General features: G+C 43.5%; 1 protein-coding gene and 1 long non-coding RNA gene across 5 annotated transcripts; one reads left to right on the top strand and one right to left on the bottom strand.

The window, feature by feature from the left end:
* The first annotated feature begins 949 nt into the window (after positions 1–949).
* POLB (DNA polymerase beta) lies at positions 950–12368 on the top strand. 3 transcript variants are annotated; one of them, XM_040538358.1, is made up of 14 exons: positions 950–1189; positions 1628–1685; positions 1792–1858; positions 2377–2451; positions 3727–3785; positions 5076–5125; positions 5566–5617; positions 6372–6426; positions 6514–6586; positions 6982–7052; positions 7794–7880; positions 9349–9413; positions 9865–10004; positions 10599–12368. In XM_040538358.1, the coding sequence occupies exons 1-14, from the start codon at positions 1174–1176 to the stop codon at positions 10691–10693; spliced, it is 963 nt and encodes a 320-aa protein (XP_040394292.1). In that variant the 5' UTR covers positions 950–1173; the 3' UTR covers positions 10694–12368. The 3 variants fall into 3 exon arrangements, with proteins under 3 accessions (XP_040394292.1, XP_040394290.1, XP_040394289.1); XM_040538356.1 differs by lacking the exon at positions 950–1189 and adding an exon at positions 1409–1552; XM_040538355.1 differs by lacking the exon at positions 950–1189 and adding an exon at positions 1409–1552 and having other exon boundaries at positions 1792–1903.
* Positions 4949–13422, bottom strand: LOC121060500. 2 transcript variants are annotated; one of them, XR_005814829.1, is made up of 4 exons: positions 13290–13422; positions 9339–9419; positions 7437–7526; positions 4949–5225 (listed from the first exon to the last, which is right to left on the bottom strand). It is a non-coding gene; the product is annotated as an uncharacterized LOC121060500 (long non-coding RNA). The 2 variants fall into 2 exon arrangements; XR_005814828.1 differs by lacking the exon at positions 7437–7526.
* Positions 13423–13525: the final 103 nt, after the last annotated feature.

Below are 13525 nucleotides of genomic sequence, written 5' to 3'. Positions count from 1 at the left end.
GCTGTAGGACGCCATTATTTCCCTTCTTTTGCCCTCCCTTCTGTTTTGTGTTTCTGGGGGTTCCCCCCCCCAACTTTTGGGGGTTTCCCCTCAATTTTGGGTTTTCACCTCTCCATTTCAGGGTTCTTCCCCACAATTTTGGGGTTCCTTCCCTAATTTGGGGCTTCGCCCTCCCAGTTTTGGGGTTCTCCCCCCCCAGTTTTGGGGATTTCCCCCCAATTTTGGGGATTCCCCCCCAATTCCGGGGGTTCCCCCCACAATTTTGGGGTCCTCCACCATCCTTTTTTGGCCTTCCCCCTAATATTAAGGTTCTTTCCCCCAATTTTGGGGTTCCCCCCACAATTTTGGGGTTCCTTCCCCTAATTTGGGGCTTTGCCCCCCCCCCCCGTGTTGGGGTTTCCACCCCAGTTTTGGGGGTCCCCCCCCAATTTTGGAGTTTCACCCTTCCATTTAAGGGTTCTTCCCCCCAATTTTGGGGTTGCCTCCCACAGTTTTTGGGTTCCTTCCCCCTAATTTGGGCCTTTGTGGCCCCAATTTTGGGAATTCCCCCCCTAATTTTGGGGAACCCCCTTAATTTTTTGGGAGGCGGACACCTGGGGGGGGCACTTGGATACGGGGGGGGGGGGTCACCTTTGGGGGGAGACAGTGGCGTGACACAACTGGGGTGTGGGGGGGGACACCTGGGGGGAGCAGTATTGGGGGGAATTCCTGAGGGGGGTAGGGAAATGCCGGGGGGGGGGGGGGGGGGGATCCCTGGGGGACACGCCCCCCCCCCCCCAATCATCCTTTTTTGGGTTCCAAAAAAAACCCAAAATGGGGACGACAACACTGCAGGCTGTGGGGGTGGGGCCTGTGAAAGGGGGCGGGGCTTAGACGGGCGGGGTATGTTGGGGCGGGGCACGAGGGGTTGCTGTGTCTAAGGTGGGCGGGGCTTGATAAAGGGGGCGGGGCTTGGAAGGGGGACAGAGGCTGGATGGGGAGGGTCTAACAAGAAACATGAGAAAAAAAATGTTGTTTTTGCACCAGAATTGGTAACAAAGGCACAAGAAGTGCCACGCATACCAGGGATGCTGCTCCGTGGGCACGCATAGCATAAAGACAAGCTGCTTCCTGGGTTTGCTTGGGGAGAAGCCACGTGCTAGATCGATATTCAGAGGAAAAGCATCAGTCAGGATGCACGTGATCACACGCAAGGAGTGCTTTTGTGGTTTTTGCAAAGAGTTACGTTGTTTAGGAGGAAGGAACGGGGTGTTGAGGTATGCTTGCAGTGATAAGAAAGCTTACCAGGCGAAAAAAAAAACTAGAAATAGCAAGCAGCTAGCGCGTCAGCTTCTGGAGGCCTCACAGGGGCTGAAGCACAAAGCTCCTCCCGGAGCCGGCACCGCGCAAGCCCGGCCGCGGGGACGCGCGTGCGCGTGAAGGCGGTCGCGCTCACTGACGTCACCGCCGGAAGCGCCGCCGCGTCGTTTCTGCCCGGTGCCGCCGCCCGCGATGAGCAAGCGGAAGGCCCCGGCGGGGAGCCCCAACCAGGGCATCACGGACCTCCTGACGGGTGGGGGGGGGCCGCCGGGGGGGGGAGGCGCGCCGCGCCGCGCCTCGGCCGCTCCAACCGTGTTTCTCCCCGCAGAGCTGGCGAATTACGAGCGGAACGTGAACCGGGCCATCCACAAGTACAACGCGTACAGGTACCGCCCCCCACCCCCCCACACCCCCGCGCCGCCGCTCCCGGGCTCCGTGCGTGGGTCTGCAGGGCCCTGCCCGGGCTGGGCGTTGACCCGCGCTGTTCCGCAGGAAGGCAGCCTCCGTTATCGCCCGGTACCCCAGCGAGATACGGAGCGGGGCCGAAGCCAAGAAGCTGGTAGGTGTCCGTGCCCTGCCTGCCGGCGGGAGACCCGGCGGCGCTGTAAGCTCCGCAGCCGGCGGCGCGATGCCGCGGTGGGGCTGAGGTTCCCGGGAGGAGGGGGCGGTGCAAGGGCGGCCCGGCCCGTGCCAGCTCCTCGTCCCAGCGGCCAGCTCGGGGCAGGGCGTGGGTGCGGCGTGTGGCTGCTCTGGGGGTCTCACAGAGTCACCTGGGGCCTCCAGCTGTCTCTCTGCATGAAGGGCTTCTGTGGTGGCAGATTTCCCCTTCATTGCTTTACTGCCCCGCTAAATTTGGAGAACAGTAGAAATCAAAGCCTTGTCTAGCAAAAATAATACAGTCGTCAACTATTGCATTTATGCTGCTCGTGTGGAACCCTGCATGCTGTTGTTCCCTTATGGACCGATGTTTTATTGTGGTTTAAGTGACATCATAGTTCTTTCTGTGGAGCTTTCTTTTTTTCCTGGCTATAAGTGATCTTGAGATTAACTGGTGTTTTCTCCTCCCCAAATATTTAGGATGGAGTCGGTGCTAAAATAGCAGAGAAAATTGATGAGTTTTTATCCACTGGAAAACTACGCAAATTGGAAAAGGTGTGTTTCTTCCCTTGTGCTGTACTTCTCGGCACTTGCTTTTCTTTGTACTTTACGACGTAGCCTGCTTGCTATGTGCAATTTCTAATGCTCTCTGCGGTGAGACTCAAGTCAAGCATTAGAATCACAGAATGGCTTGGGTTGGAAGGAACCTTAAAGATCATCCAGTTCCAACCCCCCTGCAGTGGCCAGGGACACTTTTCCCTAGACCAGGTTGCTCAAAGCCCCATCCAGCCTTGAGCACTTCTAGGGATGGGGCATCCACAGCTCCTCTGGGCAGCCTGTTCCAGTGCCTCACCACCCTCTTTGTAAAGAGCTTCTTTCTAATATCTAATCTGAATCTATCCTCTTTTAGCTTAAAGCCATTACTCCTTGTCCTTTCAACTACACTCTCTGACAAGGAGTTCCTCCACAGCTTTCCTCTAGGCCCCCTTTAGGTATTGGAAGGCCACTAGAAGGTCTGCCCAGAGCCTTCTCTTCTCCAGGCTGAACCACCCCAACTCCCTCAGTCTGTTTTTGTATAGGTGTTCCAGCCCTCTGGTCATCCGCATGGACCTCCTCTGGACGTGCTCTAATAGGTCTGTCCTTTCTGTGCTGGGGGCCACAGAGCTGAATGCAGGGCTCCAGCTGTGGTCTCAGAGAGAGGAGCAGAGGGGGAGAATCACCTCCCTTGACCAGCTGGTCATGCTACTTTTGATGCAGCCCAGGACACAGGTGGCTTTCTGGGCTGCAAACGCACATTGCCAGCTCTTTTTGAGTTTCTCATCAACTGACACCCCCAGGTCCTTCTCCTAGGGGCTGCTCTGAATCTGTTCTCCACCCAGCCTGTGTTTGTGCTTGGGATTGCCCTGACCCAGGTGCAGGACCTTGCACTTGGCCCTGTTGAATGGTTGACGTGGAGTCTGTGCTGAGTACAAAGCAAGGAACCAGAAGTTCTGCCAAAGTTTCAGTATTACCTACTTCTGAAAATATTTGAGATTATATAATCAGTATGTGAATGTTTTCCGTGAGAAGTAGAATTATGACTCCGGAAGGCTGTTGAGTTCTGAGTTTTAAGCATGCTGTTCACCTTCGCATGGGAAGTCAAGATAGTTTGTAGGCATGGTACATATGGCACTGTAGTAATGCACAGTTCTACTGTTGGTGCTGTTTTGTTCTGATTTGTAGTAGCTCTCCAAAGCAGAATCTGACCAAGTTGTTTTATCTTCTTAAGCTTCCTTTATGTACTGCAAATGGAGCAAAGAAGACTTGGTTTGTGTTGTTTTGTTTTTGCAGATTCGACAAGATGATACAAGTGCATCTATCAACCTCCTGACACGAGTTACTGGCATTGGGTAACGCTTAGTTATTTTGGTGGTGTTTTGTTGTTGTTGTTCATTTGCTTGTTCTTGTTTGTTTTATTTGGTGGAGTTATAAACAGAAATTGTGTGATTATAAATTCTGAAAAGAATGAGTTTGGGCTGATGCTGTAGTACCCACACCAAGACCTCAGAGTTGCGGAGACAACTGCACAAGAAGAAAAGACAGTTGTCAATTACAGACTTTGCAGTAGAGGAATGGAAGTGGAAAGCTCCTGTGTGCAAGCTGAAAGGGAAGGAGAAAATAGGTGATCAAAAACATAACCATGAAAAATAGAGAAGAGTAGAATTGCTTAGGTGAAGTAGGAGTCTTTGGGACTTACAGTGTGAAATTTGGCCAGGGATAATGGTATTTTGGTGCTGTTTGTAAAAGAAGCAGAGTCCTGAAAAAGCCTTTCCCCCAAAAAAAAAAAAAAAAAAGGGCTTTTCAGAAAGATGGTGTTAGAAGGTCCCAAACCTGTTCTAGTTTCTGTTCTGTGCTTAGGGAATCCCCAGCAGAAAAGAGCTCAGCTTTCACGCAGGCACGTGCATCAAAAAACAACAGTGGTAGAGATCAGTTTCCTGAGTGTGTGGGGCTGTGATACTGCTTGCTGAGAATAGGTTTGACTGAATTAGGGACCTGTGAGTCCTTAGAAACAAAGCAGAGTAGAATGTTATGGGAGGGGGAGGGAAGAGCAGTATTCAAGACCCTTGAGGTTGAGGACAGAGAACGTTATGGATCTCCAGTAATTCTCCGAGTGAAGATTTGCTCAAAGTTTGAGGATACTTATGTTGTGATTGTCACAAACTCTCCAGCCAAATTGGAATTGGGACTACTTTGTTGTACTGGACGTTGCAAGCTGGAGCCTTGTGGATTTTTTGTTTGTTTTTAAATGCTACTCTAAAGATGCTTTTGTTGTTGCTGCTATCAGCTGGTTTAGAGACTATTCATGGTTAAAGTAGTTCTTATCGTACATCCAGTTACATCCCAGTATAGCTGTCTAAAGCACTATTGCCTGTTTGGTGAGATTTTGTTTTTTATTTACTTTTTTAAATTATACGTCACTATATAGTTCTGTCAGTGCTAAAAATGTGCAGGCCAAGCCTTGGATAGCCATCTCTGTTTCAAAGTAAAAATTGAAAATGTGCATGCCAAAAGGTAAGCATTAGAAGCAAGTTTAATCTTGGCCTCAAAGAACCCAGGGAGTTACTATGAATACAAACGTTCTTTTCAGTGTTGTAAGACTCTTGCTGTTCCTGATTGCATCTTGCTTTGTCTCTTTCTAGTCCAGCTGCTGCCAGGAAGTTTGTTGAGGAAGGAATTAAAACTTTAGAGGGTGAGTGTAACTTTGGGTCATCAGTTCACACTCCAATAAAGTTTCTTTTGTCAAGCTGCCTGTTTCACAATAGTACTGCGATAGCGGATGTGCCTTCCTTCTGGGGAAAGTATATTTACAAGAAAAAAAAAAGCTGAAGTTAGTGAACAGGCTAAAGGCATTATATACGCATTTACAATAACGTACTTAGAGATTACACGGAAAATAACATTGATTTTTGTCTTTCAAGTGAATAGTCCATTGAAGTCTTTATCAGGAAGGTGCGCTAATCATTTCTTCTCATGCTATCAGCTGTTGAGCAGTCTGCTTAAAATCTCTTCATTGTGTTTGAGGTTGCTATTTGCTTGTTAGATACTCTTCATTTGCATCACCTTTGCATTGTTGGAAACTTACTGTAAGACTTTTACCCTCAAGTAATTTTTTTTCACTAATCCTTCTAGATCTAAGAAAAAATGAGCACAAGCTGACCCATCACCAGCGAATTGGGTTGAAGTAAGCTTTCTTGGGTGCAAGTGCTTGGCTTTTCTAATGACTCCTTTAGACACCAGAATGTAATGTAAGGTTACACAGGCCAATGAGTCCTGTTTCATCTGCATGCTTTTTGGCAGTTCTTTGCTTTTGTTTCATTGGAGTTGAAATTCAGTAGGGATTAGGATGGATGAGTCACACATGTCAGGTAACGTGTGGCTCCCAGGCCGCAGTACCACTGCTAGTACCTCCTGTCAGTGGTTCTGGTGCTGCAAAAGGGAAGAATGTGCCTGCTGGTCAGACATCATTGTTTCACCTGGCCTCTTTTCCATGGCCAAGCAGCATGCTGGCAGTCTGTTTTCTACAGCTCCGTGTATAACTATTCAAGGAGCTTTATTTGGCTTTTGGCAACATAGGCCACCTCTGACCAGGGTGAGGGACCTGTTCCTGCTTATTGCTGATGGACCGAGTTTTGTCAGGTACCTTTTTTTTTTCGGAGGGCTATGTAAATATAAACCACTGACCATATGGTAATATTATTCCCAAGTCATAGCAGCTCTTTAGATATAGTGGAAAAACAAGCATGAAGCTATCTTCTAAGCACTGTCAAACTTGCACATCTATTGCTTGGAAAGATATTTTCTAAATTCTTTGTGGTGAGAATGGGGAGCTTTTGGTGAGACAATGTTTATTGTTTCTTCTGATAACACATTTAATTGTCAAGAATTTTAAGATGTGACCCTTACCACTAAGTCAGATGCTTTTATTCTATACTCAGATATTTTGAAGACTTTGAAAAAAGAATCCCAAGGGAAGAAATGCTGCAAATGCAGGTAAGAAAGTCTCTGTTAAGAACTTGAGGCAGTGAGGGCCAATGAATGACTGGCACCTTTAAATGCTCATCTGTCCTCTTTCCATAGGAAATTGTGCTGAAAGAGGTAAAGAACCTTGACCCAAAGTATATTGCTACAGTCTGTGGCAGTTTTAGACGAGGTTGGTACACTGCGATCTTGTCGTGTTTTAATTAGGGCTAATAAACAAGACTCATTAATACATGTTCTTCTGGAGAGTGCGTTTATGCTAAAATTGAGCTTTTTGTGTTAGCATTGTCTTAACTGGTTAGTTCAGTGATGAAATGTCCACATAAATCCTTTAAATGAAGTGTTTGTGCTTCATTGCTAGAGAGTATAGCAGCAAATTTTTAGCTGTTTTTCTGAGAAATGTGGTGATATCAAAAGAGTGGGGCTCTCTTCCCTTAAGATCAGTTTTTGTAAATACCTTGAATATTCACTATTTTCTACTAGAAAGATGAGGTTAGATGCACATTCATCAATGTTCATATGCTTTCTGTCTTATACAGGATTTTTCTTTGCTTCTTACTTGCCTAGGTGCAGAGTCGAGTGGTGATATGGATGTTCTCTTAACCCATCCAACTTTCACATCTGAAGCATCCAAACAGGTGTGTTTCTCTGCTACTGTGGATCAGTACTGTGCGTTACTTCCAGAAGGGCATGTTTAAATTCATAAGATATGTAATCTCAGACTTGCATTACAGCTTCCTGCATCTTTTGTTACTGTAATAGTAAACTCAACTCTTTGATCACCTTGTTTATTTTGAGGATTTGAAATCGCTTCTCGGGTCTGTGCATTATGTTGCGTTCTCAGTGTAGTATATTTACTCTTATTCTTCCCTCCATCTTCATCCCTTAAACTCCCCAGATTCACATGCTTTACAAGGTAGAATTGTAAGAACTAGCTGAATAAAGCAGGGATTAAAGGCAGCGTTACTATCTCTTCATGTAGCCACATGCTTTCAGAGAAGCAAATGTCCTGCTGCCCTTACCATCTGTTGCGGCTAACTCTTGAGAATTCCAAGTGATGCTATGTTTGTTGTTGTGTTGCTTCTGTAGATTTGTTGCTTGAGAGTTGAAAACTGAAACCAACAAAGAAGCTTTGTCATTTCAAATGGAAGCAATCTGACATGGATTTCACAGGAAACTCCTTATTTCATAATTGTAATTTCATTAGCTTTTTCTCACTATTAACTCTCATCTTTTCCCCCTCAAAGTTCATATGCAATAGCATATATATATCATTATGGTGATGTCCTGTAGTTATGTGGTTATGTCCTGTGCGTAAAACAAGTAAGATATTGTTGCTTGTGAAGTAATTTTTTCTTCTGTGTTGTCACTGTTCCTAGTCAAAACTTCTGCATCGAGTTGTAGAACAGCTGGAGAAAGTCCACTTTGTCACAGACGTGCTGTCTAAAGGTGACACCAAATTCATGGTAAGGTTTTTTGTGGTGGGGGAATGTGGCGGAGATTACCTCTCATGACAGAAACTAGGATATACACATCAAATTTTGTTTAGACTGCTGGAGTTGTAGTTTTCTTGGTTTTTATCTATTTATTTTTTTTTTCAGTTGCCTTTTAGTGAATCTCCCGTTAAAATTTCAGTATTCAGAAATCTGCAGGTACTCATCTAGTTTTGAACCCCACTGATATAACCTTCGTGACACACTATATCTACTACAGTTAAAAGATACTTGTTTTCCCAAGATAAAAGGGGCTGTTAGGGTTGAGGACTTGTTTGTTTGTTTATAGTTGAAATTAGAGCTCAAAGAACCCTGTTAAGACTTTGTTTTCAGTTTAGTTTGTGTTGCATTCTGAGAGGGAATGAAACCTGATGGCTTTTTAGGCTTGATCTTTAGGAGGAATAAACCAAAACTACCCTCATTTTTGCCAAATTGATTGTGCATACCGTATGGCTTTAAAGCTAAATACATATATATGTATGTATGTATGTATAGGTGAGCCAGAAGCAGAGATGCTCAACAGCCCAGGCTGAATTCACAGTTCTACAAGCTCATTATAGTTTGACCGCTTTTTCTGCATAATCCTATCAGTCTTAAAATAGTTGTACAGTAGCTCTTGCCTTCAAAGTGGAAGCTAACAAAGGAATGTTGTAAAAAGGGAAATATGATTGTAGCTGAGAATATGAGAAAAACAAGTTACTGTAAGGAAACAGTCTTCATAGCTTCAAAAATACAGGCAATGTTAAACTTTCAAAACAAAGCTAGGAATAGAAGTTGTCTTAGTATGAAGCTGTAGTCTGTGAGACAGTCTAATATGTAAACATTTTTCATCATTATGTTATTATGGTTCATTTCCCTGACCCTTATTGCACTGTCATTTTTGGTCATCGTAAACTCGATATGAGCCTTTTTCTTTAAATGTATGGATTGCATGGAGATTACAAAGCAGTTTGAAACGAAAAATGGTAGAGGATATCTCGGGAAAAAAAATCTGTACTTTTATTTGTATTAGCATGAGCTTGTTTTAGCATGAGCTTGTTTGCATTTTCCTGATCTTACTGATGTTTGTCCATACTGAAGAGCCTGATAATAATTAGGGTAGAGGGATGGAAAAGAAGTCCTGTGATTCCTCCTGCTGTAATAACTTAGGAAGTAATTATAGACTCTATTGAACTACAGTTCTCTTAGCAGCATAAAACAGTGATTCACAGTACTAATGATACCCAGCTGTTCTAATAAAATATTTAATCAGTTCAACAAGAATTTAATTCTTTTTTGCTCTTCAAGATGACTGATGATCAAACCAGAATTATATATTTGGAAATGTGTATTTCAAAAGGTTGTCTAGGGCTGGGCTATTAAGAACAGTAGAGCCCTGTAAGGCTATCTCAAATATGTTTAACTTCATTTTGAATTTCTCACTTTCTTTACCTTCTCTCAGGGTGTCTGTCAGCTGCCAAATAAAGAAGATGGAACAGCGTATCCACATAGGAGAATTGATATCAGGTACACCTTTAAAAACAAAACCAACCAAACAAAAAAAAAACTTTAGCTATCTACTACGTAATAGATATTAGCTTCGAATCTGCATTCAAATTTCTATTCCCATGTCTAGAATATAGCATTTAACAGGTTTCCAATTACCTTGTATAGAAGCCACTGTACAACTGCCAGTTTAGAACAGGATATTAGCAAGAGTATTTCAAATCATGGCTTTCTATTCAATTTCATAATCATGACCTATGTTATCAATACTGCTTTGATATAAATTCTTTCTTGTCACTGGTGCAAGCACCATAACCATGCAGTGGCTGAACACCAGTAATGTACAGAATTCCAGCATGTGTGCACTTAAAAAGGTGGCAAACCTAGAACAGTGGCTGAGCAGCTGAACTCCAAATGGCTTGTAGCTTTATATTTGTCCTAAATCTATATTTTTCTTCCACTTCTATTCTAGGTTCATCCCTAAAGATCAATATTACTGTGGTGTACTGTATTTCACAGGCAGTGATATATTCAATAAGAACATGAGAACTCATGCTCTGGAAATGGGCTTCACAATCAATGAGTATACAATCCGTCCCTTGGGCGTCACTGGTCAGTCTAGGCCTTTACACATAGTTTTCTTTATAGTTCCATGTTTTGTGTGATCATCTCCTTAAACTGGTGTCTCAGTGTATTGGAAGTCCGGGTAAATACCGTAGTTAATGAAATTTTTCACTGTGGCCTTTCTGGTACTTGACACCATTATAGCAGGGGAGGCAGGCTACTAACGTATAGGCAGTATACAATAACCGTATCAGGCCACCTAATCTACTTAGTCTTACCGATGTACAGGCTGGATTTTCAGTGTAATGCACAGCACATGTTTTCTTGTTCTTTTAACATGATCTTTTTTTGTCCTTCTGTTGCTCTTTGCAGGAGGGCTTACTATATCGTATATATGTGTGTATAAATATATGTATTTTAATTGTATAACCATGTAGCCCCAAGGTTAATTGGTTATCTTTTTTCTTCTGACACTGAGAATTAATATCTAAATATTGTGTGAGTCTGTGGGCGTTTGTTGGTGTTTTTTTTTTTTTAATCTGTTTTGCTTACAGCAGTTTGTCTTAATCTTGCAATGCATTTTGCAGTCCAGGATTGTATGGAATTTCCACCTTTCAAATAGCATCTGTAATATGCTTGCAGGAGTTGCTGGGGAGGCCCTACCAGTAGAATGTGAGAAAGACATTTTTGACTACATCCAGTGGAAATACAGAGAGCCAAAGGATCGGAGTGAATAATTGCTTGTCTAGGTTTGTGACTTGAAGAGATATTTTCATAGCTTTTCGTGAACATAGAAACTGCATATTCTTTCTTTGGATGTTACTGCAAAAAACGTACATTAATGATGCTTTAAAGCAAGTCCATGGCACTAGTGCAAAATGTCTAGTAAAAATCAAATCCTTTCTCCACTCTAGATAAAGAGGATGAGAATCCTAATGCAAGATAGTGCATCGGCACTATCTTATTGGCATGATAGATATCGACACTGGATAGTGTCGATACTTTGCCTTTTGATTTATTTGTCCTGGTAGGCTGAAATACTTTATCCCCCTTAAGCTACAACCATCCCTTGAGTCTTAAAGATGTTACTTTTCTGATTTTATGGTCTAATGCTTCTAATATTTTAAAATTTGACTTGGTTCTGACCCATTCCTTTTATCATTCGTTTGTTCAGTTGTAACTTCTTACAGCTCTCTACAGACTTCAGTGCAAAAAAGGAACAGTACAGCTATAACTGTGCATGGAGGGTTTGATGTGGACGTGACTGGACAAAATTAAAAATCATGTACCTTAAGAGAAAATCAACCTATCTTTCTTTCTCTCCCTCTCCCAATATTCTGAAGTGTTCTGAGATACATTCGTGCATAAAACTTGAAAGAGAGAAACACCCATTCTTGATGTAGGTCTCAGATTCTATTTTCGATGTAGGGTGTGGCTTTATTTTTCCAACAGAAAGTCTTATCCAAAAACTTTGAGTGGTAAAGAACAAGCAGGGTCTCTGCTTTTTAGTAGTCACTCTCTCAAAACAAAAAAAATGAAATTGTCCAACCTAGGCTTTTAACAGATGACTATTTAATCTAGCAGCAACATTCCTGCTTCTGCAGACACGCTGTACCTCTTTGGTTGGCTAACCAGCCTTCTCCTGAACGAGACTGAGTTTTTGATATGATGTAAGCATCTGCATCCTTGTAACTGCATGTTCTGCTAGCTCTTTCCTCTGATCTGTCTGTAGTTCTCAACTTTTTTATATGCAAACCTGACAGCTCTGCTAGCTCCTTTTAAATCATTTTGAGAGGTAACGAGTATTCTGGACTTGAGAGGAGGTCCAATCAAGATTGCATTACTTAATTGTATTTGAGACAATAATTCTGTTTATGAACTTCTTAAAGTGACTAGTTTTGATTAGTAAAATAGCAACTTTGACATATTACTGAGCATCTGTATGGAATGCATTGCTGTCTTTGTATCTGGATACCTTGTGGGAGTATAAGGCAAATATATTATAGAAGTGCAAGCTTGGAAAGCCAACTGAAATAAGGAAGACTTTATAGATAGTCCAATTGACTATTACTAATTCAATAATGTTGACTGATTTGTAAATAGTTAGGTCCTCTAGCAGCCTTTGTGGAGTCAAAGAAGAATTTGTATTTGTAATGTCAGAATACGTAGCCTTGAATGAATTGTGGAACAGACGGATATTTTTTACCTTACTTGAGCCTACAGAACACCACCTTTATTTGTTCTTATATAATTAGTGTTGATCATTCTTAGTAATAGAGATTATGTATAGACTAATACTCTTGCTTTTCCCTTATCTGATGTCTTCCACTGCCTCATAGTAAAAAGACGTTTAGCTGCTGTATTCAGTGTTTTCTTCAATAATCAGCGGAAATAAAGTGACATTTCAATCCACTGTTTGACTTCTTTATGTAGGTGTCATTTTTAAAAGCATTTGAAAGCAGTAACACAAGCTTAGCGTTTACAGATGTTTCTTAGGTAGCATACAGCATTACACTGATGCAGTATCCATAATATTAGATAGCCCAGAAGACTACTTTGTCTTGGGACTGGAGACAGAATTTGCTGGCCTTGTATTCTTTCTCAATAGCACACTTAATTTTTCTGAGTGGAAGAAAAATGGCTTGTTCAGAGGTTGTTGGTTTTTTTTTCCTTAAATGATATAAATGCTGTAGTTGTTTTTTGTTTTTCTTTTTTTTTTTCTCCACAGTATCACAGAATAGTTTGGGTTGGAAGGAACCTTAAAGATCATCCAGTTCCAACCGCCCTGCAGTGGCCAGGGACACCTTTCCCTAGACCAGGTTGCTCAAAGTCTCATCCAGCCTGGCCTTGAGCACTTCTAGGGATGGGGCATCCACAGCTCCTCTGGGAAGCCTGTTCCAGTGCCTCACCACCCTCTTAGTAAATAATTTTTCTAATGTCTAATATTAAATCTCCCCTCTTTCAGTTTAAAACTTACTGCTACACTCTTTGATGAAGAGTCCCTCCACAGCTTTCCTGTAGGCCCCCTTCGGGTATTGGAAATAATTTTCCTTCTCATCAAGTTATTATTCCTTATTCTGCGTTGCTTTGAGTTCCTTACACTTTTTTCCTTCCACAGCACTGGACTGCACAATAGCAGGCAATCACAGGAGGCAGTTGCTGCAAGCCTTGAGAGTGTTAAAGGGATTCTGTCAAAGGGGGTGTGCTTATAGTGCAGTGTAGATGAAGACCTGCACTGGGGCTTCCTCAGCGCTGGCTGCAGCTTCGGGCCGAGTTCACTCCCGTCCCGGTTGCGAGGTCTTTTATCAGACTCGGGGGTGCCCATCTGCTTACCTCGGGGTGCCGCTGGGCCTTACTACGGCTGAGGAGCTCCAATTTCTGTCTGCGTGTAGCGCGAGCAGTAGCTCGAAACGGACGGTAACGAGGAGGGGGCGGAAGGAGACCGCAGCGCCACGCGAGCGGGCCCCTCCTCGGCCTCCTCCCTGCCCCGCGCGCACCTTGAGGGGCCGCGGTCGCAGCTGCCCCGGGCCGGCTGAACGCGGGGCCGGCCCCCGCCGCCTCTGCTCGCA

This window comes from Cygnus olor, chromosome 27, assembly GCF_009769625.2.
Source record: "Cygnus olor isolate bCygOlo1 chromosome 27, bCygOlo1.pri.v2, whole genome shotgun sequence".
Lineage (NCBI taxonomy): Eukaryota > Metazoa > Chordata > Aves > Anseriformes > Anatidae > Cygnus > Cygnus olor.
This window is presented reverse-complemented; position numbering and strand designations above follow the sequence as displayed.